The sequence below is a fragment of the Coturnix japonica genome, chromosome 28, assembly GCF_001577835.2.
Source record: "Coturnix japonica isolate 7356 chromosome 28, Coturnix japonica 2.1, whole genome shotgun sequence".
NCBI lineage: Eukaryota > Metazoa > Chordata > Aves > Galliformes > Phasianidae > Coturnix > Coturnix japonica.
This window is the reverse complement of record NC_029543.1, coordinates 580,176-604,872: the sequence shown is the minus strand read 5'-3', so window position 1 is coordinate 604,872 and position 24,697 is coordinate 580,176. Positions and strand designations below refer to the sequence as shown.

The 24,697-nt window shown below is 60.1% G+C and overlaps 1 protein-coding gene across 1 annotated transcript; it reads right to left on the bottom strand.

Moving 5' to 3' along the window:
* Positions 1-215: 215 nt before the first annotated feature.
* On the bottom strand, positions 216-23,150 carry UNC13A (unc-13 homolog A). Its single transcript, XM_015886660.2, has 43 exons — positions 23,003-23,150; positions 22,704-22,803; positions 22,347-22,464; positions 22,011-22,134; positions 21,849-21,922; positions 21,710-21,764; positions 21,566-21,601; positions 21,264-21,474; positions 18,921-19,487; positions 17,830-17,923; positions 17,100-17,149; positions 16,457-16,535; positions 15,477-15,482; positions 15,319-15,390; positions 14,962-15,181; positions 14,591-14,818; positions 14,094-14,235; positions 13,816-13,985; positions 13,509-13,624; positions 13,262-13,425; positions 12,977-13,127; positions 11,413-11,481; positions 11,226-11,315; positions 11,012-11,146; positions 10,735-10,868; positions 10,441-10,526; positions 10,152-10,278; positions 9,977-10,073; positions 9,744-9,887; positions 9,500-9,583; positions 9,235-9,312; positions 8,943-9,031; positions 8,704-8,856; positions 8,412-8,535; positions 7,241-7,246; positions 5,825-5,863; positions 5,227-5,256; positions 4,356-4,412; positions 4,190-4,270; positions 3,957-4,104; positions 2,467-2,559; positions 2,232-2,391; positions 216-1,691 (listed from the first exon to the last, which is right to left on the bottom strand). Exons 1-43 carry the CDS (start codon positions 23,133-23,135, stop codon positions 1,403-1,405), a joined length of 5,223 nt encoding a protein of 1,740 aa, XP_015742146.1. The 5' UTR covers positions 23,136-23,150; the 3' UTR covers positions 216-1,402.
* Positions 23,151-24,697: the final 1,547 nt, after the last annotated feature.

Genomic DNA, 24,697 nt, shown 5'->3' with positions numbered 1-24,697 from the left:
GTGGGGCTTTGTGGGGTGCAGTGGGGCAGGATGGGGGTATCAGGGGTATCAGCTTTCCTTGGCTGAAGCTTTTGCCGTGATCCTTATGGCTCCCTTCCATTGAGGGCAGAGGGTTGGTTGGATGGGTGGCCCCCATCAGTGCTCCTTCAGTCCTCTGCATTGACCTTATGTGGGGTGTCCTCCCCCCTCTCCACATTATAGGCACGGTTGTTGTTTTTTTCCCCCCACTATTTTTTTTATATATATATTTTAATGTCAGTTATAGTAAAATATTTTTTACAGAGCCCAAAAAAGTCCAAATAGTGCAAAACATCTCACTGTCATGCATCCAGGGGAGCCCCCACTATGGGGCAGGTACAGACACACAGGTACGGAGCAGAGTGGGGGGGTGTCCATCACATGCCAAACAGGATGGGGGGGGGGAAGGGGGCACATATGGGGGGTTGGTGGGGGGGGCAGGGCTGAGCCCCCTTGGGAGCAGCAGTTAGAAAAGGGGTGTAAACATTGAACAGAAAGAGTGGACACTTAAACCCTTTGGTCCCAGGCAAACCCTATAGAAAGGAGATGGAGAGATTGGGGGGGTACCCTGTCCTTGGGTGTAGGGGGAGGTGAGAGGTATATATTGAGTTAGGGGGGGCTTCTGGCTGTGGGTGGGACCCTGTGCTCCTGCCCCCCCCTCCTCCAGACACACACACACACACACCACTGATCACACAAATGGAGGTTAATGAGGAATAGGGGAGGGGTCCTTGGGCTTGGAGGGGGGGAGAGTTTTTCTTGTGCCAAGGAGGTCCCGCGGGCACTGCTGCGGAGGTGGGTGCCCCCAGCCCATGGGACGTGAGTGCCCCTCACCCCCACCCTGGCACTGAGGGTGGGGCACGGGGCAGGGAAGACAGGAATGGGGCTGGGGGCTGCTCCCTGTCCTCCAGCCCCAGTGATGCCGCCGCCAGCTGGGGGGGCCCCCAGCCCCCATAGCCCTTCGGGGTGCAGGGCACAGCTGCCCCATCTATGTACAGCTCTATCTACATATGTACAAGGGATGGGAACAAGGGGCCCATCACCTGCCCCCCCCCAGCCTAGAGCTTTCCATACATCCCTCAGTGAGGTGGGGGGCCAGGAGGGGTCTTTGGGGTCCCTCCATCTCCTCTGGGGCAGGGGCGGCTCTGCCCCATTGCCCAGTTAGGGGTGCAGCCCTATAGCCCCGTGGCTGTGGGATGGTGACTCTCTGTGCTCTCTCGAGGCCAAAGGAGAAACGGGGTGTGGGGAGGGTCCGGCTCTGCACCCCACATCCCCCTCCCCATAGGCAGGAGCCACCTCTCTTATGTGGCCTCTCTTATGGCTTATACGTGGCTGGGGGATGCTGTAGGGCTGCAGGTGGTGGGGATGTGGGGGTGGGTGGGCTTTAAGTGCTGCCCTCCTCAGCCGAGCGCGTGTCGGATTTGAGCTTGACAAACTCCTTGGCCACCTCGTCGTTGTTGCGCTGGGACAGGATGCGCAGCACCGTCAGCCCCGTGTCGTCCATGTGGATGCGGCGGCCGAGGGGCAGCCAACAGGCGCAGCCCCCCCGCTGCACCAGGTCCCGCAGCTGCATCACGGCGATGCCCACCGTGCGATCCTCGCGGGCGAAGCAATAATCCTTCACACACACCTGCAGCTCGTAGCACTCGGGGCCCGTCTCTGTCCCCAGCGTGCTGAGGGTTGGGGGGGAGACGGGCAGCGTTGGCACCGGGGGGGGCTCAGGGATAACGCTGTGTCCCCCATAAGCTGTATTTCTCCCCAGTTCCTGTTGTTGGCAGGGTCCCCATGTCCCCAGGGTCCCCAGACTCCTGAGCTCCCCACCACCCCCATGTCCTCACTGACATTGACCCCATGTCTCCACTGTCCCCAAACTCCAGCATCCCCCCCATCCCATCCCATCCCATCCCACATCCATCCCCCATACTCATCCCATCCATCCGATCCCCCCACCCCATCCCTCCCATCCCATCCCTCCATCCCATTCCTCCCATCCCTCCCATTCTCACATCCCATCCCATCCCATCCCAATATCTCATCCATCCCATCCCATCCCATCCCATCCCCACTGTCCCATGTCCTCAGCATCCCTATGTCTTCTATCCCCAGTGTCTCATGTCCCAATCATCCCCACCTCCCCAGTGTCCCCATGTCCTTAACACACCCTTGTCCCAGTGTCCCCCCCCCCGGCCCTGCTCCCTTCAGGTGCCACTTACAAGTGAAAGGTTTCATTGTATTTAGGAGCCCAGTTGTTGCTCTTTGACTTTGTTGTGAACTTCCTCTTCTTGTCACTCTGATGAGGCCCAATCATGGTAATTTCAACGAATGGACGGAACATGCCAGACGTCTGCCACTTCAGGTCATTGGCGGCCACCACTGTGCCACGCGGGCATGTGAGGTTGGTGGGGTGTCAACGCCCCCAGACCATCCCCCCAACCCACCCAGACCCACCTTTCACAGTGACTTTGTGTTCGTTGGTGCCGGGGTGGGTGAAGAGCTCCACGTGGATGGACACCTCCCCAACGGGGTCCTCCACACCGGATCCTGCGTGGCCGAGGGGGCAGGATGAGTCCCAGCCCTTGGTCTTGTCCCCTCTTGTCCCCTGCCCCCCTCCAAGCCCACCGCAGTGGGGCAGGCGACGAGGGGACAGCAGCATTTGCCCCAATGTGACCCCAGGGGGAGATGGGGGGGGCAGCCACCATTGGGGCTGGCAGCAGGGACACTGCTGTCCCCTCCCCGTCAGTGGGTCCCAAACCCCTTCCCCTCCTCACCCAAGAGTGCCTGGGGGGGATGGAGCGGGACCCCCACATCAGGGGATGTGGTAACGACAGCTCAGTGTGCTCCTGTGCCACCACCAAAGTTATGGGGTTGCCCCACATTGGGGGGGACTCTGTGACCTGTGAACCCCACCCCACCCTGAGCGGTGCATGCACCCATGGGTGAAGGAGGGTGGGGGGCAATGCAGGCTCCGGGCATTCAACGGGAGGAGGACGTTCCCATGTGTTCCAGCATGGCATGAGGGGGGGGCACAACCATGTGTCCCCCACCCGGCACCCCGTCCCCGTGGGCAGTGCCATGCTGAGCCAGAATGGAGCGATGGAGGGGGGGGGTCTGAGTGCGGGATGCCAAGCAGGGGGTGCAGACCCATCCCCACCTCCCCCCCCCCAAAATGAAGCCTGAAGGTGTGCAAGAGGCCAAGCAGGGCCCATAGGGGAGGCTGTGCTCATTCCTCGAGGTGATAATGGTCCTCATGGCAACAGGGTGGGGGGACGTGGGTTGTGTGTGCCCCCCCGCAGCAGCACCGGGCTGCCCTGAGCTCACACCCCAACCCCAGGCTGTGGGGATGAGGAAGGGGTCAATGCCCCCAAACTCCCCCCAGTTCAGCCCGATGCGGCCCTGTGAGGCTGAGGGGGGCACATCTGGGGGGGGAGGCGGGGGGTGCTGGGGGGGTGAGCGGTGCACGTACCCTTCTCAGGATAAATCTCTTCACTAAGGGTAAACCTAACACCTTTTCCACCATGGACTATTGGGGAGGAGAGAGAGAAAGGGACGGAGACACAGCACAGAGCGACGGAGAGAGGAGGGAGACAGCGTGTGTGGGGAGGGGGGGACAGCAAAAAGAGGGGGGGGGGAGGAACAGAAAGAGAGAGAAAGAGAGATCAGCGCTGGAGGACGACACTGCGGCAACACGGAGCACCCAGGGGGGCTGGGGGGACCCACAGGACAGACGGACGGACGGACGCCCTGGTGTGAGGGGGGGACACACAGACAGACCTGGCACTGGGGGCACTGAGCTCCCCACGGCCCCATCCATCCACAGAGACACAGCAGGGACAGCCCGCACCATCCACACCCACAGCACGACGGATCCCCGCGCCCCGGCCCCGTTGGTGTGCGGTTATGGGGTGGGGGGTGGGATGTGGGGGTGGGGGGGGTCGTACCCTGAGCTGTCTGTGTCTGGACAAAAGTTTTGATGAGAGTGTCTGTGGTCTGTGTGTAGAGAGAAAGAGCGTATCGAAGTGACTGCAGGTCGGGACTCTTCTCCAAGAAAGTCTTCTTCAGTCCATTCCCACCAGCATGGAAGTATTGCTGTGGGGGGGCAGGTGTGGGGCAGGGGGGGCTGAGCGTGGTGTTCCCATGGGGACGGTCCCCATCTGCCCCATAGTGTCCTCACCTTGATGGTGTCCAGTGCCAGATCCAAAACAGCACACTGCTTGGGAGTGAGGCTCCTGGTTTCTTCTCTCACCATATGATCCTGAGGGGGGGGACAGAGGCTCAATGTGGGGAAGTGTGGGGCCATCACCTCCCCCCACAGTGAAAGGGGACCCCAGAGCGCCCACCTTCAGCTTGGAGAGCTGCCCCAGCTCCTTGGCTGCGTTGAAGATCATCTGTGTGCCCTGCGGAGAGTGGAGAGAAGGGGGTGGAGAGAGTGAGTGGGTGGGTTGTGGGGTGGGGGTTTGGGGGTGGCACTGCATGGGAGCTCCCGGCCCCCAGACTCAGACGGGCTCCTCTGAGCCCTTTGGGTGTCCCCAGGAGCTGAGCACTCACGGCACAGCAACGGGGCTTGGGGACAGCAGGGCAGGGCGGCACTTTGGCACCAGTGACCCCAGATCCCTGCTCTGTGCCCCCCAAGAGTGGAGCAAGGGGACAACATCTGGGGACAGCGCTGGCACCTATCAGTCCCCCTGTGCCCCATAGTGCATCTGGTTCCCCCCCAACCCCAACCCCATCACTCAGCCCCAGGGGGTTCTGGACCCTGGGACACCCCCAGGGGACACCACGGGTGGGTGTCAGTGGTCCCCACATTGCCCCACATTGTGCCACCTCCACCAGGGGGACACAAAGCACGACCCCAAGGAGCGCAGCCCCACAGCGTGGGGTCACCCCACAGAAGCTGAGCTCTGGCTCCATTCCGGTGTGTAATGGGGCGAACTGGGGCAGAGCCATGACCACCAGCTCCCCCCCAGCATCAGCAGCTCCATTCCCCCCCAAGCAACAAGAAACCCCACAAACCACCCCATACCTTTATTTCCTACTGCCCCCATTAACCCCACTCCTGCCTCATTAACCCTTCTCTTGCTGGCCCTGTCCCCCCCATAGGGATGCAGCTGTCACTCAAACGGAGCCCAACGGGACACGGTACAGAGCGGGACCCCCCCCCACCCCACAGCACATGGGGCAAGGACAGGAGGAGACGAGCTGTGTCCTTACTTCAGTGTGACTGGGCAGCTTCACCCTGCTCTGGAAAAGAAGAGCAAGGGACAGTTACTGGGGGCCCCAGTGGTGAGTGTGCCAGGTCTTAGCCCTATGGGGTGGGCTCGGTGCCCCCCACCTATGGGATTGCGGGATGGAAGAATGCATGGAGGCAATGTGGGGCAGAAGATGCTGCCCTTTATGGGTCACAGCATGGAGATCGGGGGCAGGAGCTGTGGTGGTGCCAACACGGCTCTTTGTGGCACCCAGTTTTGGGGTATGTGAGCACCACAGGATGTGGGGAGGAACCCCATGGATGGGGGTCTGCTGGGGGTGAGGTCAGAGATCCATGAGATCCCTGCAGCGCCCTGAACCCACCAAGCCCTACACCCACTGGATAAACATGGCACAACCCTCCCTTCCTCCCCCAAACCAAACACAGACGTGGGGCAGTGCCCCATCCCGCACAGCTCCGGGACAACACGGCACAGAGCCACACCACACCACGCCACATCCAGACAGCACGACAAGAGGAAGCACGGACAAACCCGGTGACAACGGGGCCACCGGGGAGGCCATGGGGCGAGGACACACACGGAGCCCACGGGCTATTTACCTTCTCTGTCCCTTTGCCATGTTTTCTCAAGAGCGTGCCCTGTAGAAGCAATGTCAGAGGGTGAGCATTTGGGGACAGCGTGGGATGGGACGTGGAAGGGATGTGGGTAAGGTGAGGGCGTCACTGAGCTCCTAAAGGATGGATGGGGGTGATGGGATGATGGGGGCAGGACCCCAGGGGACTCAGTGGGTCACTGTCCCCACAGGATGCTGGGTCAGTTGGTCCCCATTGGGATGTTGGGTGTTGCACCAATGGGGAACTGGTGCCCATCGTGATGCTGGACCCATGGGGTTGGTCCCTGTTGGGATGCGGAGTCAATGAAGGACTAGTGCTGGTGACTGTGGGATACCAGGCTCAGAGAGGGCCGGTCCCCATGGGATGGTGGGTTAGCAGGGAACTGGACCCACTGGGATGCTGGGCTGATGAGCAGCTGTTCCCTGCGGAGATGCTGGCTTAGTGGGACAGCGGTCTCTATGGGATGCTGGATGTTGTGCCAACAGAGAACTGACCCCAACGTTGGGATACTGGACCTGCGGGGGACCAGTCCCTGCTGGGAGGGTGGGCTGATGAGCAACTGGTCCCCACTGGGCTCACAGGGATGTTGAGTCACAGAGGGATGGGTCCCCATGGGATGTCAGGCTCATAGAGGACTGGCCCCATGCAGTGAGATACTGGTCTCTATTGGATGCTGGTCTGATGAGCAACTGGCCCAGTGGGAATGCTGGACTCATAGAGGACTGGTTCCTGCTGGGATGCCGGGTCAGAGGAGGAATGAGCAGCATGGCTGGGTCAAGCAGGGCGACCAGGAAGGGTTGTGATCGGGGGGAAACTGAGGAGCAATGGGGGAGCAGGGGGGCTTTGTGTCCTACAGGGATGGCCCCAGATAGAACAGAAGAGGACAGAAGGAAACCATTGGGTCCAAGCCGTGCAAGAGACCAGAGCAGCGCTGATCCCATTCCTGCCCAGCACAGAGCATCGAGCCTCCTGCCAACCTCCCGACCAGCACCTCGTGTCCCAGCTGCTCCTCACTGCAGGCAGGGAATGACTCTGCCCTCAGCCCCACTGCGCCCACAGCCCAGCCAGGACCATAAGGGGAAACTGAGGCCCGCGGGGTGCAGAGCAGCCCTGCACACCCTGATCCCAGCCAGTGTCCCCGTCCCACCCCAAAACAGAGCGACACGACAGGGTCAGTTTGGCTGCCCCCAAAGCCGCGGCGCTGCCGCTGCCATCCCATCTCCACGCTGAGTCCAAATCCAGGTGCCCTGAATCTGCCCAACCCCAAATCCCCACCGGGTCGGTGCCAAGCGGGCAGTGAGGGGGCAGAGCACGGGCAGCCACGTGGGACGGGAACCGGCGAGGCCAGGACCGACAGACAGCGGACAGACAGACAGACAGACACGGAGCCGCCGTACTTACAATCATCTGCCATTGAGAGGCGAGCGGAGCAAGTGGAGAGAACAACCACGACGTGAGTGTCCCCATGGGATGTGAGCGGTGCCAGACCCCGGCCCATCACATTACGGTCCTCCCGGCCCCATCCCACTCACTCCCACCTCCCCTGCTGCTGCGGGGATGCAGCCCGAGGGGACTCAGCCCCACACTTCCAGGGCTGGCAAACATTGTCCACAGGGGCTCCAAACCGTCTGCACGTCCCTGTCACCGCCCCATGGCACAGCGGGCACTGCCCCATGGCAGAGCAGCGTGTGCTGGGCTGGGTAGGGCCCAGCATGGGGACAAGGAGCAGGATGGGGGCAGAGCCAGCAGCAGACACAGCACACAGCCCCACAGCCCCACACAAGTGGCTCCAGGTGAGAGTCAGATCCCAGCTCTGACAGTGACAAAACCTGGGTTCACCCCATTGGGGACATTCCCAGCCCTGCCCAAGGGCCCCACGCTGCTGGATGTGGGGAGGACAGATGCAGCGACACGGAGACTGCAGATATTCCCTCTCCATGCAAGAACCATTGCTGGGCTTCACACCCATCCCTGTGTCACCCCATCCAAACAGTACCAGCCCCATGGCAAGGCTCCTTTATCCCCAACATTTCCACATTCATTTTCCCAGGACGTGGCATGGAGGGGAGGATGGGAGGACATGGCTGGATGCCTCCTGGTGCCACCATGGCAAGAAGGTGCTATTCCAACAGCGGGGAACCAGAACCAACAGCCCTGGGGTTAAGAGTCCCAAGTTCTTCCAATTGAGCCAACCAGACTCAAACACCAACACCAACTTTAACTCACTCCAGATACCTAAAACCTGACACTAAACAGAACCCTTAACTTCAGTCCCAACTCTAACCCAAACCTAAATCTAATCCCTAACCCCAACCCTAACTCTAACCCCATTCCTAACCCTGTATCCCAACTCTAACCCTAATCCCAGTGCTATCCCCCACCCCAGTCCCAACCCTAACCCCTGCCCCTGCCCTAACCTTACATCTCAGGTGGCCATTCCTTGCTCTGTCCTTTCCCCAGCCATGAGCTGGGGACACACCTGTGGAGGCCACCAGCTCCTGTGTCCCATCACGGATCCAGCAGTGCCCTGCGAGGCCGCAGCTCCGTGTCCCCATCCCACCCCATCACTCACCGTCTGGTCGGTGAGCGGCGGCAGCACGATGGTTTTCTCCATGGTGTTCATCACCAGCTTCCACAGCTCCTTCAGCACCCGTTTCAGCACTGTCTTCTCACAGATCTTGGCGAAGAGGGTCAGGCTGCAGGGTGGGAATGGGGTTGACATCCCTGCATGGCAGCCCAGTGCCACCCCATCAACAGCCAACACAACCCCATTGGCTTTCCATGCTTCAAAGTTGGGGATACAGGTTCTGGAGGTCACCTCATGGCCATCCCAACCCTATTGGGGACATGGGGGTCCCACTCACTTGCTGTCCAGGAGGTCCATGATGGGCTGCAGGACGTTGTCAGCATCCTGTGCCACGCTGCTGCAGGTGCTGGCGGGGACATTCCCGGTGCCCTTCACCTGGCTCAGGATGTCCCCCATCTGCTTGACACACTCCTCAATGTGGGGCTGGAAGCTGAGGATGGCAGTGACCAGAGGGGTCAGTTCTCCCCCATAGGACCCCCAGCATGGCCATGACCCCCAGACCCCACACCCCCTCACCTGGTGGCAAACACTCTGCTCAGCTCATCCAGGACGTTGTTGAGCTTCACCTGCAGCTCCTTTAGGATGTCACTGGCTTCTGTGTCCAGCTTGGGGGGGACAATGTGGGGCAGACATCAGATCCCCCAGCCCAACGTTGGGGGCTCTCTGTGTGCCCCACATTCATCCCTGGGCAAGGTCCGGTGTGGTGCCATGGGGTGACTCATGCAGGAATGAGGAACCAGGGATCACTCCATGGAGAAAAGCTCCATCCCCTCCCTGTGCCCCCTGCCCTGAGACCCCCACTACGCACCTCCTTCCCCCCCATGGCTTCAAACATCTTCTCTAGCTGCACTCTCAGCTGCTGGATGTTATTCATCAGGATGCAGGGCTGTAGGGGCAGGATTTGGGGTCAGCACCAGTGCTCATGGCTGCAACACCCCACGGAGCCCCCCACAAAGTCACTGCAGCCCCATGACAATGAGACTGAGAATGTGGGTCATCGGGACCACAGTAAAGTGACAGCTAAGTGACAGCCACTGTGTGGGGACAGCATGAGCAGGAGAGAGGTACATCACCACTTTCTCCTTCTCCTTGGAGCAGTAGGAGGCGAAATCCTTGGAGATGATCTCGGCGTATTGCAGCAGCACATTGCTGATGGTCTGCACCCAGAGGAGGGAGGGAGAGAAGGAGAGGTGAGCCCCACAGTGGCAATGGAACCCCACGAGCATGGGGTGGTTAGGGAAGGAGTTGTGGTGGGGAAATGCCAAGCAGCACAGTAGGGTTGGGGTCGAGGATATGAGACCCCTTCCAGGTGCCCACCTTGGCGAACCTCCGCATGTAGTGCCCAACAATCTGCGGGTCAGGGCACTCCAACTTCTTAATGATCTCAAAGCTCTGATTTAGTTGGGTGAAGACATCCACCACTGAGCAAGAGAACAGAGCATGCTCCGATGTCTGCTGGAACTGGGGGGGGAGAATGGGGGCCATTGGGGTGAGAGCTCCTGTCCCCATGAGCACACAGCAGGATCGCATCCCGTGCCCATTGACCTTACCCCATCCTTCTTATCGCGCTCCAACGCCCCATGCAGGAAATCCCGCGACACTTCTTCATTCTCATCCAACCATTGGATAACAAAGGGCTCAAACCATCTGTAATGGTTGCACAGTGAGCACAGCCAGCACAGAGGCACAGATCCATCCTTACCCCCCCCCAGGAGCTGCACTCACGCGGGGTACTCGGGGACTCGGCTCTTGAAGGAGGGCAGCTCGGTGACGTACTCGTTGTACAGCCACTTCACCTTGAAGTGCAGGTTCATGTAGTCCGCACTCTTGCACAGGCGATGCTTGTCGTGCTCTGTGTGGGGAAGATCAGAGCAGGGGGGTCTCATCCAGCCCCAAACCTTTGTGAGCTGTGTGTGTGGGGGGTGTTGGGTGACTCCAAAAATGAAGGGGAGATGGGAGGGCATCGTGGGGGTGCTGAGGAGGGGGTGGCCATGCTGTTGGAGGTGCCACTCACCCTCCATCGCGTACTTCATGTCTTGGGCAAAGAGGTTCCACATCACCTCGGCGCTGATCTTCCCCACGTTCAGCTCCTGGGGGAACCTGGGGTGGGAAGGACCCCACAAAGGCTTGGAGAGGTGAACTCCAGCCTCCGTCCATCACATGCAGCTTGGAGAGCCAACCCCAACCTTCACCCCACATGCCTCAGCTTTCCCCTTGGTAGAACGGGTGTTGCACCCCATGTCCAAACTCAGCCTGGTTGGCACATGATCCTGAGTGCCCCTTTTCCTATTAATCAATGGTTACTCACTGGTTCAGGCAGGGTGTGTAGGAGTTCTTGTCCTCCTCAATAATGGACACGATCAGGGTGATGAGCTTGGACCAGAAATCCAGGTTTTTGATGCTGGGCCCCTGCTCCTCGGGGGGCACCTCACCTTTCTTGTTCTGGAGCAACAGGGATGCAGTGGAGGCTTTGGTTACCCACTGTTCACCCATTGGCCCCATCGGGTTCATCTCTGCAGTGGAGGACAGGGGGAGCATCACTGGGAGAAGGGTAGGAGAAGGGCTGGATTTGGGGTCCCACGCACAGGATCTGTCTGGTACTCGCGACTGTACAGTTCATGACAGTTGTTGAAAATGTACTCATACGTGGAGTTGAGGCAAGCCTTCACACAGTCCTTCACTACCTGGCTGGCTCGGGGTGGACTCTGAAGCTCCTGGACCTGTGTGGGATGATGGCAGGGCTGCAGCAGGGCCAGCAGCCCCCACCCCAAAGCTGCCAGATGTGGAAGGAGCAAATACCTTCATCCGGAAAAAGGTGATGCTGGTCAGCAAGTCCACTGTGGACTTGAGATCCTGCAGCCGCTCAGGACTGCTGGCAGGGAAGTTGTTCTGCCAGGGGGGAGAGGAGAGGAGGGTCACACGCTGCAGGGGGTGAGAGTGGACCCCATTGCCCGGGTGGGGAAACTGAGGCACAGCAGCACCTTACCCGGTACATGGAGAGGTCGATGCGCAGCGAGTTGTGCAGCTGGTCGAGGAGTTTGACGAAGCGTTCCTTCTGCAGAGAGACGCCCCGGGGACGGGTGAACGTGGGGATGGAGGTGGTGGCCGCCCCCTCCCCGCTGCACCCCTCCCCAGCCCTCTCATTTCTGTCCTACTGTCCTGTCATCCTTCCATCCTGGTGTCCCGCTGACCCTCCCACCTCCACCAGCCCTGTGGTTGGGGCAGCCCACGCTCTGTGGGGCTCGTTGGCAGCTCTTGGTGGCTCCAAGGCACACGTGGTCCTGGCAGGGTGCGGATGGGGACCGCTCGGTGCTGGATGCACTCCTGCATCCCTTCAGCTCTCTCTGTGTGCTGGGCAGGATGGGATACCCCTGCCTTCCCTGGGCTCGGAGCAGAGCATGGAACATGTTGTAGGATTGCTCCTCCCTGTGGTTCAACCCCGAAGAGAGCAGAAAAAAAGAGTGTGGGGGGAGCAGTGTGGGGTGCTGCATTTCCAGCTTCGAGGTTGAGCTGTTCCAAGACAAATCAAGGGGGATCCCAGGAGTCAGATGCTCCTGGGGCTCCTTGGGGTCTGTCCAGGCTGCATGGGTGTAACACCACGGGCTGATGGGTTCCTTTGGGGATGAGGGGCTTTAGGGCATAAATTCACCTCCCAACTATGGGGTGAAGGGATGCCAGCCCACACCGGGCTGCAAATACGGCATCTGAGCTGGAGGTAAAGCAACTGCTTTGCCCCAAATGGAGAAGCACTTTGGGTGCCCCTATGCTGGGGGGGTTGGACACCCCCCTGTTGGCCACACCAGGGCCGGGCTGTCCTGCAAACCTTCGGAGCCGCGCTCGGTCCCCGGCACCCAACGGCTGCAGCGCGCTTAAATCGGACCCGCCAGGTGCTCGGGGATAAAGCGGCACGGCCGGGCACTTTAGGACCCAACCTTTAGGCTCTCTAAAAAAAGAGAAAGAAACAAAGTTTTTAAAACCCTCCATGTTAAGACAAAAAAAAGGTGGTTTTTCTTTTTCTTTCGTGTGGTCTCCTCCTGCCGCACGGCTCTCGCTACCCTTTGCCCTAACCGAGGCTGGGCTCCGACCCCATAGCGCCTGCATAGGGGGACGCAGGGCTATCTGGGGTGGGAGCACAGCCCCCTCCTTGCCCGTGTCCCCGTGGGTGCACCCATCCCCGGAGCAAACTCAGTGTGGCACCCATGGGTGCTGGCGCAGCTGGGTGAGTTTGCAGCGGTTTGGGATGGCACCCGGTGCGCGTGAGGCCGTGCAAAACTCCCATGTGGCACTGGCATTATGAACTGCATTGCCACCCCTGTGAAGGCACTTCAACCCAACCCAGCGTTGTGAGCAAATTTTGACTTTCTCCAGCAGAAAATTTCCATCCCATAACACAAAAGAGGGATGAATTTCGATGCCGAAACCCCACTGCCCTGCGCCATCGGGTGGGGAGCTGCCTTGCACGGCCGCATTCGCCCCCTTTTTGCCCCCCACCCCCTCCCCAAAGAAGAGAGAAGAAGAAGGAAGGAGTGTTTACGCACCATCGGACTTACCCCGAAATTGGAAGCTGCGAAGCGGTCTGAAGCAGACACGTTTGTGGAGGCAGTTGTGTGCGCATAGTAAGCGTTGATATTGGCAAGTAAAGTGCTCATCACAGCTGGTACACCTGGGCACATGTATTTGGAAGAAAGACATGCAAAATGCCTGGGGGAAGAAGTGGGAGCCATGCTGCTTGTCTGGGGGGCACACATTGGGATCTTTGGGGTCTTTGGGGTATGTGGGGATGTGTGCACACGGGCACCAAAGGGCAGCAAGATGCAGGGCAGCAAAGGACTCACGTCATGGCCTGGTAGATGGATTCCACCCCGTAGCGCATTGCAAATTCATCCACAATCTCTTGAGCTGTCTCATCAAAATACACCTTCCAGGCATCATCTCCTTTGGCATCGGGGATCTTCACCGCGCCGTTGTTTTGTAAGTCCGTCACAAAGTGGAAAAGATTCTGGGGGCACAAACGAGGGTCCCGTTATCACCCCGGGGTTGGGGGCAGCGCGGTGTGGGTGATGGGGGCCACATGGTGCTCACCTCGTGCAGACACGTGTACTGCACGTGATAAGGGGCCACCTTCTCCTCGCCCTTGATCTCCACGCTGATGTGCAGCCGGATGGCTCCTGACACGGCCGACTTGTCCGTCCGCTTGTCTAGGGGGACACAGAGAATATGAGGCACCCAGAGCAGCCCCAAAACCATCCCATTGCAGAGGGTCCAGGGTACAATGGGACCCCTCTCTGTGCCTCAGTTTCCCTGTGATCCCAATAGGAAATGATGCTTTTGGCAGCATCCCCCATGCCTTCACAGCAGGGTGAGGGTTCCATCCCAGCACAGCACTCACCCAGGTTGTACCAGACGTCCATCTCCCCGCTCAGCGTCCGCACCTCGATGATGGTTTGGCCCAGGAAGTCGTCAGACTCCCTCTTGAAGCGCTGCTTCACACGGGACTTGATGTCATCGTCCTCATCCCACACTCGCACCTTGATCCGGTCCGAGGAATTATGGCACTCACTGCAGGGGGGGGGGACACCAGGATGAGGGGGGAAACGTGTCTCAGTTTGCCCAAACCCAGGGACAGTCGCAGCTCCCATGGACCCAGACAGCTCCCACCCAACTTACAAATGGAAGTTCTCCTCCCAGACCGGGTTGAGGTTTCCATAGATGGTTTTAGTCCTTTTTTTTGTCTTCCCAACCTGGACGGTCACATAGGGGTCACTGGAGCCCGTCTTATCCTTTGCTTGCAGGCCCTGGGCACAAACCACTGCAGCAAGGCACGGCACAGTGCGGCACATCAACCCATCCACACCAACCACACGTGGCACAGAGGAGAGAACAAACAAAGAGCAAAGTCAGTGCTGCAGCCATGCTGAGCTCCCCACGCTGAGCACACAACAGCATCCCCCAAAACCACCCTGCAGGACGAGGAGCTGGGACACACAGTGTCCTCATGCACAGGGATGGTGACACCTCCAAGGACTGGAGCTGTTGTATCCCCACTCTCACCCCAAATGCTGTAGCTTAGAGGGGATGCAGTGAGGGGAGGCAAGAGCTGTGCCCACAGGGATGACCCATGACGGGAGCAGCGGGGATGCAGTGCCCCCATGGGGGTGATGTACCCGTGATGCTGATCTTGGCCGACCACTTGGAGGTGCCATCCAGGACGCTCTGCTTCACCGCCTTCATCTGCTGCGTGTGGGTGGTTTTGGTGACCCCAAACACCTCCTGGATCAGCTCGAAGATCTCCGGCTTGTTGCGCTCGCGGATCTTCATGCGGTCCTTCAGCACCATGATGATGTTCTGCGTGCGGTCCTCAGCTCCGTGCTTGGAGCTCTTCTCTGCTGCCCCTGGGGGGGGAAAGCGACAGGTGGCACAGGGGGGCACAGGTCATAGAATCATCATAGATCATAGAACAGCTTAGGTTGGAGGGGACATTAAAGCCCATCCAGATTGACCCCTGCTGTGGGCTGGGTGCTCCCCAGCAGCTTACTCTGCAGGCAGTCAGCGTTGAGCAAGTCTTGGCACTTCTCATGGCACTTGACTCCGCACTCGGCACAGCGCATGCCCTGCCGGGCGATGCCCCACAGCAGCCCCTCACACTCGTAGCAGTAGGTGGGGGTGGTGGCCGTCCACACCTCAAAGTTGTGGGGTGTGGTGCAGGAGATGGGGTAGACTAAGGCTTGCAGGGTCTTCTTGTAAACATGATTTTTCTGGGCGAGAGAGGAAGAGAGAAGGTGAAGAGCTCATGCAGATGGCACCGTGCCTGAGTTAGAGTGATGGCCACGTGGGCACTGCCATCCCGACCCCATTGACTGCATCCCCACTGCTGCCACCTCCCAGCACCTACCAGCTCCTCATTGTTCAAGGTGCTGGAGGCCAATGCAGATGTGATTCCTGCTTTCCTGGACTGGACCAAGGACTGTAGAAAAGAAGCAGAGTTACCAGTCCAGCACAGCCCCTCTCCATAAATCCAAGACCCCCTGAGACCCCCAACAGGGCACTCACCATCGCCTGCAGGCAGCCAGGGTGAGCAGGGAACAAAGATCCATCATTAGGAGCTCCATCACAGCATAACCCCAACCCTAAGCCTGCCACGGCCCACCAGCTGATCCCCACCCACATTGCCCACCCCACTCAACACCCCCAAACCCCAGCACTGACACAGCACAGCAGAAGCATCAGCGGCCGCCCCAAGCGGGCTGGGGACAGGGACAGTGCGGGGGGACAGCAGGGTGGGATGGGGCATGGCTGGGGACAGGAGGGGATGCCCTGGGGGGGCACAAAGTGTGGGGAGAGCTGGTGAAGGGCAGCTAATGGTGGGTGCAAAGGGCTCTTGCTTGCTGAAACTGGTGCCTTTTGTCACTGGAGAAGTGACAGTGTGGGGATGCTGCGTGACATAGGGGTTGGGTTGAGGTCCCAGTGAAGGGATGGCACAGCCCATGGTGACAATGGGGACAGGAGCACGGGGTCCATAAAGGCAGCGCTATGGCACCTGTAGCACCACCTGAGCTATGGGGTGGTGGGACAGGAGGGGATGGGGGACAAGTCTGTGCTACGTGACATGGGCCAAGATGACACTGATGCCTCAGTGTGGGGACCCTGCAGCTCCGTTAAAGGGAAGCACCCTTGGGTGGGCAGCGCCGTCCTCCTGGTCCAGGCCACCCCAGCCTCCCCCCACCCCCACCAGGAGCAGAGGTCCGGCCGCCCCCAAGGGCGCTCTCCCTTTAACCCCTTCATCCCACGCTCACCAGATCGCTGACTAGAGGGAGAGATTTGCGTCCGGGCTTAATGTCGGGCATGCTGTTAATGCAGCGCAGAAACCTTACAGCCGCCCCCCTACAGCCAAGGGGCGGCCAAGCCAGGTTGGAGGAGAGAGAACAGAGAACACAAGCCATGTTAGAGGCGGCGGGGGGCGCGGGCGGCGCGGTCCAGCGGGAGCGAAGCCGGCGGCTGTGGGGCGCAAGGCGTTAAAGGAGGAACCTCACCAAATCGCTAACTAAAGGGATGGGCTTTCGCTTGCGAATATCCGGCATGCTGTCTATAATGATCAGCCCGCCGCCAGGCCTGCAAGAGAGACGAGAGTCAGCGGGGGGACGGGGAAACTGAGGCAGGGAGGGAGCCCCGTGCTGCTGGGAGCAGCGTGTGCTGACGGTGCTGCTGGGACGAGCTGTTTTCCTTTGGTGCTGCGGTGGGAGATGCAGTGAAATGAAGCCCTTGGGGTTCAGGTTTTTACTGCTTGGGGGACCCCGGGAATTGGGGAGCCCCGCTCAGGACCATGTAGCAGGAGGGATGAGGGAGCTCTGTGCCCTGACACACTCACCTCCTCGTCGTCCTGGAGGAGCAGTGCCTGGGGACATGGAGCAGTGCCTGGGGACATCTCCAAAGCACCGAGTGACCAGCGTCCAGCCCCAGGTTCTGCCATCCAACCCCACACAGCCCCAAAACTCTGTATCCAAACCCAAAACCGGGTATCCAACCTGATAATCTGCCATCCAACCTGAAATCCTGCCATCCAGAGCCACAATCCGGCCCCAGCCCATGGGGGACAGTCCCCCACGGCTCCTCCCAGCCCCCCAGAACGCTAACACTGCTGCCATGGGGGCAGCCCCACGTCCCATAGGTACTCACCCGCCTTTGAACCAAAGCGATTTGGCTTCTCCATCGCCTTCCCCACGAGCCTGAAAAACACGGGGTGGGTGTCACAGACGTGGCACTCATCACCCGGATGGTGGGCAAAAGGCTGGTCCTGAAAGCACAGGGCTACAAAATGCCATCAAACAACCACTGTGCGCAGGGGGAGGGGGAACCAACCAGCCCCAAAAGCTCAGTGTAGGATTCGGGTGGGATGGATGCACTGTGCACAAGTGCAGGTTTGGGGAGCAGCACTGGGAAGGAGCAGCGGATCCAGGAGAGAATGCGGGGATTGGGGCGTGTGTAGGGACCCCCGAAGGATTTCTGGGGGGAAAAAGGGAGGAAAAAGCCAATTGTTCCTCCCTTATAGGGCAGTCCCTGCACACGTGGGCACACGGGGAAGGCACACACGGTTCCATTGGACGTGCTTACCTACAGCCCTCCCCTGCGGGAAGGGGAGATGCGGGCACAAGGGCCATGATGGTGGAGAACTGAAAAGTGAAGCTGTGGGGAGGGGGATCCAGAGCCAAAACAAAAAGAAAAGATGGAGGATGGAGTCTAAAAACAGAACAAAAAAGTGTCAGCGCGATGCAGGGATGGGGTGACGGGGTGGCACTGGCATGCAGCACACATGGGGACTGTCCTCAGCTGTCCATGGGGCCATCAGTGGGGTCCCCACTGCCCCCCGGGGTGTGTGTGTGTGTGGGGCGGGCAGTGGGGTGCTCACCTCCTGCAGCTGCAGGCAGACCTTGTTGAAGGCTCGCAGCCAGTTGGCTTTGGCTCGTGCTTTGGGGTCCTGCACCTCCGCTTCCACCGGCTCCCTGTGGGGACATGGACAGTCACTGCCTGCACAGTGATGGGGTTTGGGCATGGGGGTTGTGGGGATCCCAATGGGTTGTGAGGAAATGTGACCATGGGAAATGCTGCTTTCTGGCTCTGCAAAGGCAGAGGGTCCAAAGCAAAAGATGAGGCTCCTCTCCCTTGAGTAACCCTGACTTGGCACCCAAGGGAGATGGAAGGATCCAGCCTGGAGCAAAGTGAGACTGGAGTGGAGACATGGATTACATGCCTTCATCCTTCTGGGAATAGCAGGAATGGAATTGTGGAATCATGGAGTCATAGAAGAGTCATAGAGTTACGGAAACATGAAATCAGAGTAATAGAGACATAGAACCATGGAGTCATGGAACCATGGAGACAGGGAATCATGGAGTCGTGGAGTCACAGAAATGCAGAGTCACAGTATCATGGAGTCATAGAATCAAGGAACCACGGAATCATGGAGTCATAGATAGAATTGTTGTAGAATTGTGGAATCATAGAGGAGTCATAAAGTCATAGAGTTAAAGTCATAAAGTCGTGGGATCGTGGTGTCATAGAGTCACAGAATCACGGAACCACAGAATCGTGGGATTACAGAATCACAGAATGGTTTGGGTTGGAAGGGATGTTAAATATCATCCAGTTCCAAGCCCATCTGCTGAGCCAGGCTCAAGCATTTCCCACCAGCTGGAGCCAGGAGCACCTGCCCAGGGATGACTTCCAGTTCTTTTCCTCCTCTCTTGTAAAATCCAGATGGGGAAGAAAAGGAGAGGAACGTTTTGAACCTGCCAGGATCCCGCAGAGCCCGGGGTGATGTGGCAGTGGGAATGGAGCCCAAACGGGTTCAGGGACCCTGCAGGACCTCAGCCCTGTTTGTGGGAATCCTCAACATGGGGCTGCCCACAGGATGGGCACTGCAGGCAGACCTGAACCGAGGGCCACCACCGAGCTGTGTCATGGGACCAGAGCATCCCCAGCCACAAAGCCCCCTCCTACCTCTCATCCTGTTTAGGGGGCTCAGCTTCAGGTACTGGCTCCTGCACGGGAGCTTCATCTTTCTGCACCTCCAGGGTCTCCTGTGGGGCAGACGTATCCTGCTCCTCCTTCCTCTCCTCCTTCCTCTCTTCCTTCCTCTCCTCTTTCTTCTCCTCTTTCCTTTCCTGCTGCTGTGGCTTCACCTGCGGGACCTGCTGCTGCTGCTGTGCTTTCTGTGCTGTGGGATAAGTGTCGCGCTCAGGGGCTTCGTAGGCACCCGGCTCCCGCAGCTCTTCCTCCTCCTCCTCCTCCTCTTCCTCCTTGGGGTAATCCTCCTCATTCTCACTATAGTCCTCATTGAACTCCTCCTCCTCCTCCTCCTCCAGGTAGAGGTCATCATCCTCATCCTCCTCCCAGCGCGGTGAGTCCTTGCGGTAGCTGACGGAGCTGTGGCAGGAGTGGTAGGAGTCGCCGTCCCTCTCGTCCAGCTCTGAGTCCCGCAGACTCTCATTCTCAAAGTCCTCGCTCAGCTGGGAGCTGCCTTGGCTCAGCTCTGCCGACGAGGCGTAGCGGCTGCTCCCCGTGGGGCTGTGGGGTGAGGGGACAAGGACAGGGTTCCCGTGGGTCCGTGTCGTGGCACCGCCTGCCCTGTGTCCCCTCAGTCCCAAGGGGGTGGATGAGGCTGGCGTGGAGGGGGGTCCCACCAGGATGTGGTCCTGGATGGGCACTGGATCCTTGCACCGGCAGACAAAGACACAGACCCCAGTTTGGGTGCTGGGGTGACCCAGACCTTCCTGACTGTCCCCTCAGCTTGTCTGTGCCATGGGTTGGGGCACAGCGTGGCCATGTGGGTACACACAGCCAGATCCATCCTCCAAATCTGGCCCCTAACCCCAAACCCAATGGGCTGGTTCTCCTGCACCCGTCATAGGTGCCCCAGATCCATGGGCACCACCACTCTAAGTGCAGCTCCAAGTGTGCTCCTTCCTATGGACGTCTCACCAGGAGCACCCCTTCTCCAAGGGCACTCCCTCTCCCAGTGCACCCCCCTTTCTGTGGACACCCCCTCCCTATGGACACTCTTCTTCTCCAACAGCATCTCCTCTCTTAGAGCATCCTCTTTCCATGGGCACCCCCTCTCCAAGGGCACACCATCTGTATGGACCAATCATCCCTTTGCTTTGGGGACCTCCCTTTGCTCTTTCTATGGGGCCAAAGCCTTCTCACCTCCCCTCCCCGCTGCCCCCTAACCAGCACCCTGCTCTCACTGCTACCTGCACCCACGAGTGCAGTTGGTCAAGGGGGCTCCTTGCACCCTGAGTGCTCGTGGGGGTGGGGTGTCCCTGTTTCCACGTGGCTCTGGGGACTCACATAAGCACACATGCAGACAGGACAGGGACAGGGACACGCCATAGGAAGAGGCCGACACCACGTCTCCAGCCAGGGCTCGGTGTGGGCGAGGGGGGCACAGGGAGGGAATGGGGGGAGCAGGGGATGGGGCACCGGGAGGGGGGGCTGGGGACACCCAGGGGTGCAGGACATCCAGGTTCCTTGGGGAGGGGGTTGGGGCAGGGAGAGCAGGAGACACGGCTCGTGCCTGGCCTGATCCTGACCCTGGGGGTCTCAAAAGGTGCAGGGGGAGCTCTGGTATCCCCGCATCACCACCATGGGGAGCAAGTGGCAGCGCGGCGCGTGTTCAGCCCCAGCGCCAGCAAAGAGCAGCAAAAAGGGGCAGAACCCAAAACCCTCCGAACGTCCTCACTCCGCTCCGGCTCTGCGGGGCGAAGCCTCCCTTGCCGGGACTGGTGTTGGCCTCACCGCGGCTGCAAGGAGCGACCACAGCACTCAGCGAGGACGGCACACGGCACACGATGCGGTAACGACCCACCTATCCGATAGGTCTAAGGACCGCCTGCTCTCAAGGGAAGGCTGGCGGCTGGTCCGCCTGCTGGACGCGGACACGGACTCAGCGTCGCTGCGCCCGTTTGGGGCAGAATCTACGCTACCGTAGCGTCTGCCGGGGAGGAGAGGAAGAGGATGGTCAGAGAAACCCCAGCACCGCCCGGCACCGCGCTGTCAGCTGGGGATGCTGCCTTGGAGGCTCCGTGTGCTGTGACCGCAATGCTCGGCCCCTATTTCCCTGGGTTTGGGGTCGGAGGTGGCCACAGATGGGGGAGGTTGGAGCCCAAAGAGCTTGAAAACTCCTCCATCCATCTCTAGCAATGAGGAGAGGCTCAGGGCTGCCACCCTCCTCTTCCTCACCTCTCGGCCAAGTGTGATTTCCCTCTGCCACCCCGCTGACCTCAGGGTGGGAGCAGAGGGGGCCGGGGGGGCGGGGAGGGGGCTGCTGGCTGCCAGGGCTACCTGATGGGCCGCTGGTCGGAGTAATCCATCTCGTAGCTCTGCATGGAGTCGGTGTAGGAGTCGCGGGAGCTCTGCTGCTGGTGCCGCATGGGGTATTGGTGCACCGAGGCGTTGGGCTGCGAGGTGGTGTAGTACGGAGGAGGAATGCTGTTGCTGGTCTCACTGCGGTAATCGCTGTCTCGATCATCCACCGTGCTGTCGGGATCATCGTCTGCAGGGGGATGCCATGAGCGGGATGGGGACACCCCAAAACCACCCCCAGTGCGTCCCCATATGTGTGTGTGGGGGGTGGGGATACTCACTCTGCTGCTCTCCCCAGCCGAAATAATTCCAGTTGCCTACAAAGGAAAGGGTCGGGGGGTCAGGGGGGGGGGGGCAGCACCAGGAGCTGCTCCTGCCCGGTGTGGTGGCACCAAGGTGGGTTGGGGACAGTGCCCGGGACTTACAGCACTGGGAGCCGTGCACGGGCAGAGGCTTCTCCTGCTCCTCCTGGAAGGCGTACTGGGGGGGGGGGACAAGGACATGAGGGCTGACTGCAGCCCCCCCAGCCCAGCCCAACCCCTTTGCTGGGACCCCCCCCCTTACATCGTCCTGGTCCCGCATGGCGTTGAGCTGCTCCAGCTTCTTCGCCCAGTACCTCGCCTCCTCCTCGGGGATGTCTGCAAGGACAGAGACCCCCATAGGTGCACAGAACCCCCCCGGGGCAGGATGGGCCCCGCAGGTTTGGGATGAGGACGGGGCACCCACCCAACGGCAGCTCAAAGCGGGTGTCCAGGAGGATGCGGTGGAAGGTGGGGTCCTTGGTGCCTGAAATCTCATTGTCGGTCATAATAACCTGCGAGTCCAGAGTCAGCCATTCCCCAGGACCCTCCTGTGGGAAAAGGGGGCTCAGGGGGGGCACTGGGACACCCCCAGCACACAAGTGAGACAAGTGTCCACTGTGGGGTGTCACTGCAGAGCCTGTGAGCAGCCCGAATCAAGGAGTTCCACCTCCATGCAGGGATGGGGAAGCCACCCAGGGGGGTGTCCCCATGTCCCCGTGTCCCTTGGGGTGTATCTGGGGGGCAGGGGGGGGGGTCCTACCTCATTGGACTGTCGGATGGTGCGCAATGGGATCCACACCGTCCCCACCATGGTGTCCCAAATCAGGCCCTTGTTCCACACCTCCACTGTCAGGCCCAGGTCCAGGCGGTTGATCTCACTATGGGATGGGGGAGAAATTGGGGTCATCTGCCCCTCTGTCCCCCAGGGTGCAGCTGGGGCTGGGGTCAGAGGGAGCAGCAGGAGTGGAGGGACCCCAGGGATGAAGGGAGCAGTGGGGTGGGGGGATCCCAGGGTCCCTATGGGGATGATGCAGGGAGCAGCAGGGGTGGGGGGACCACGAGGTCCATACAGGGTACACAGTGGGGTGGGGGTCCCTTTTGGGGTGGGCGCACTCACAACATGAAGTCCTGCTCCCAGGCGGGCAGGTTGCCCCGCACTGCGATGGTGGTACTTTTGACATTCTGCACCTTCAGCGTCACGTAGGTGTTGAACTTCTCTGCAGGAGCACAGCAGGGGATGAAGGGACCCCCCTGTGCCCCCCCCCAGCCCACACACCCCCTGTGACCCCCCCCAAGGTCCTACCCAGGGATCCCCTATCTCTGTGCATTCCACCCCACACAATCCTGGTGATGCCCCCTGAGTAATACTGAGCCAGGGGTCCCCTTGCCTCCCCCCACCCCCCGGTGCCCACTCACCTTGAGGCCCGTCGAATTTGGCCTTTTTAACTGCAGGGACAGAGAGAGAGAAGGACGGGATCAGCTCAGGTGGGGGCTGAGGGTACAGTGAGGGGTCCCCAGGTCTGACCTCTCCCACAAATAAACAACCCATATGGGATAGCAAAGCATAGTGAACAGCTTTCCCCTGCTCACAGCGCCTCACCCCCTTCCAAAATTGGGTCCAGGTGGGGAAATGGACCCAATTGGAGGATGGGGTGGATGCAACAATAGAAGGGCAGTGCAGCCCCCCCCTCTCCAGCACCCTTGGTGCATCCCTTGCACTGGGGCTGGTCCTGCAGGGGGAACCCCATGGCCATTTTGGGGTGGTTTAGGGTGACTGGGTGCCCGCATTGGGGTGGAGGAGGCAGCAGCGTCCCACGGGGGTCCCCATCGGTGTCCCCAGAGCTGCCAGAAGGGGATGAGATGGGCAGGGATGACACAGCACCCGCAGAACAGGGGAATGACGCCGGTGCCAGTGATGGGGGGGGGGGTTGGAATCAACGTGACCGAGGAGGGATGAAAATAGCCCTGGCGATAGCAAAAGGGAATCTGATTTCGGTGACGTGCCGGCACCGCAGGGGACAGGAGACAGGGGACACGTGTCTGAGGGGACGTGGCACAGGGAAGGGGGCAGCGGATGTGGCACGACGTGGCACACACAGCCTGGAGGGGGGGGGGGAAGGGGACACTACGAGGGAAATGATTGGGATCCCCATTGGGATCTCACTGGGATGCTGATCCATGGCCTGGACCATCCGCTGCCTCTGAACCGGGAGAGCAGAGGAAGGAAAAGCTCCAGAAATACCCGATGGGAGCAAACCATCAGTGGGGACACGTGGCTCTGCTGGCTGCCATCAGCAATGGGGACGTGTCCCGCTGCCACCATCTGTGGCTGCATGGACCCCCCCCATGTGTCCCCAGAGGCACAACGGGGGGCTGAGTCTGGGGTGTGCAGATTGGGCACGATTTGGCCACAGTGCTGTGGGGGGGGGGGAGAATGGGGATGGAGGGGCCATGAGTGGGAGATGGGGACCCCCAGAGCGGGGTCAGACTTTTGGGGTGTTTTGTAGTGGGGAAACTGAGGCAGGAGGGACAGAGTGGGTGGGCAATGGGATGGACACCAGGCTGGGCCTGTCTGTCTGTCTGTCCATCCCTCTGTCCATCTGCCCATTCAGCTTTCTGCCAGTGTATCCACCCACCCACTCAGCCCTCCGTCCGTCCGTCCATCCATCCATCCATCCATCCATCCATCCATCCATCCATCCATCCATCCATCCATCCCTCAGCCCACCCATTCACTCACTGTCAGCCCATCCATCCCCCTGTCCCTCTGTCCATCCACCCCCTTCCCACACCCCCATCTCCCTGCTCATATCTGCCCCCCTGCTGTCCATCTGTCCGTCTGTCTCCCCCCCTCCTGTCTATCTTTCCATCTATGGACACCACCCTGCTCCCTTTGGTGACTGTCACCAGGTCACACCCCCCCCCCAACCCTTGGGTGCTGCTGTGGGTGATTCAGCCCCTTGGGAAAGGCAAGGGACCCCTGGAGGGGGGTGGGGGGGGGGGGCACAGCCATGTGGGGACGTGGCACTTCCACCCCCGTGGCCCCAGAAATAGGGTGACACGAATTGCAGTGCGGGGGATGCCACTCGTCACCTTCCTCCTCCCAGATGT

Excerpts from the sequence above, each read along its gene's own strand:
- UNC13A (XM_015886660.2), bottom strand. The coding sequence starts at position 23,135 with ATGGGTTGTTTATTTGTGGGAGAGGTCAGACCTGGGGACCCCTCACTG. Across the intron at positions 13,128-13,261 it reads TCCATCTACCAGGCCATGAC|GCATTTTGCATGTCTTTCTT; the intron begins GTGAGTCCTTTG and ends TTCTTCCCCCAG. Across the intron at positions 11,316-11,412 it reads TCGACCTCTCCATGTACCGG|AACAACTTCCCTGCCAGCAG; the intron begins GTAAGGTGCTGC and ends CCCCCCTGGCAG.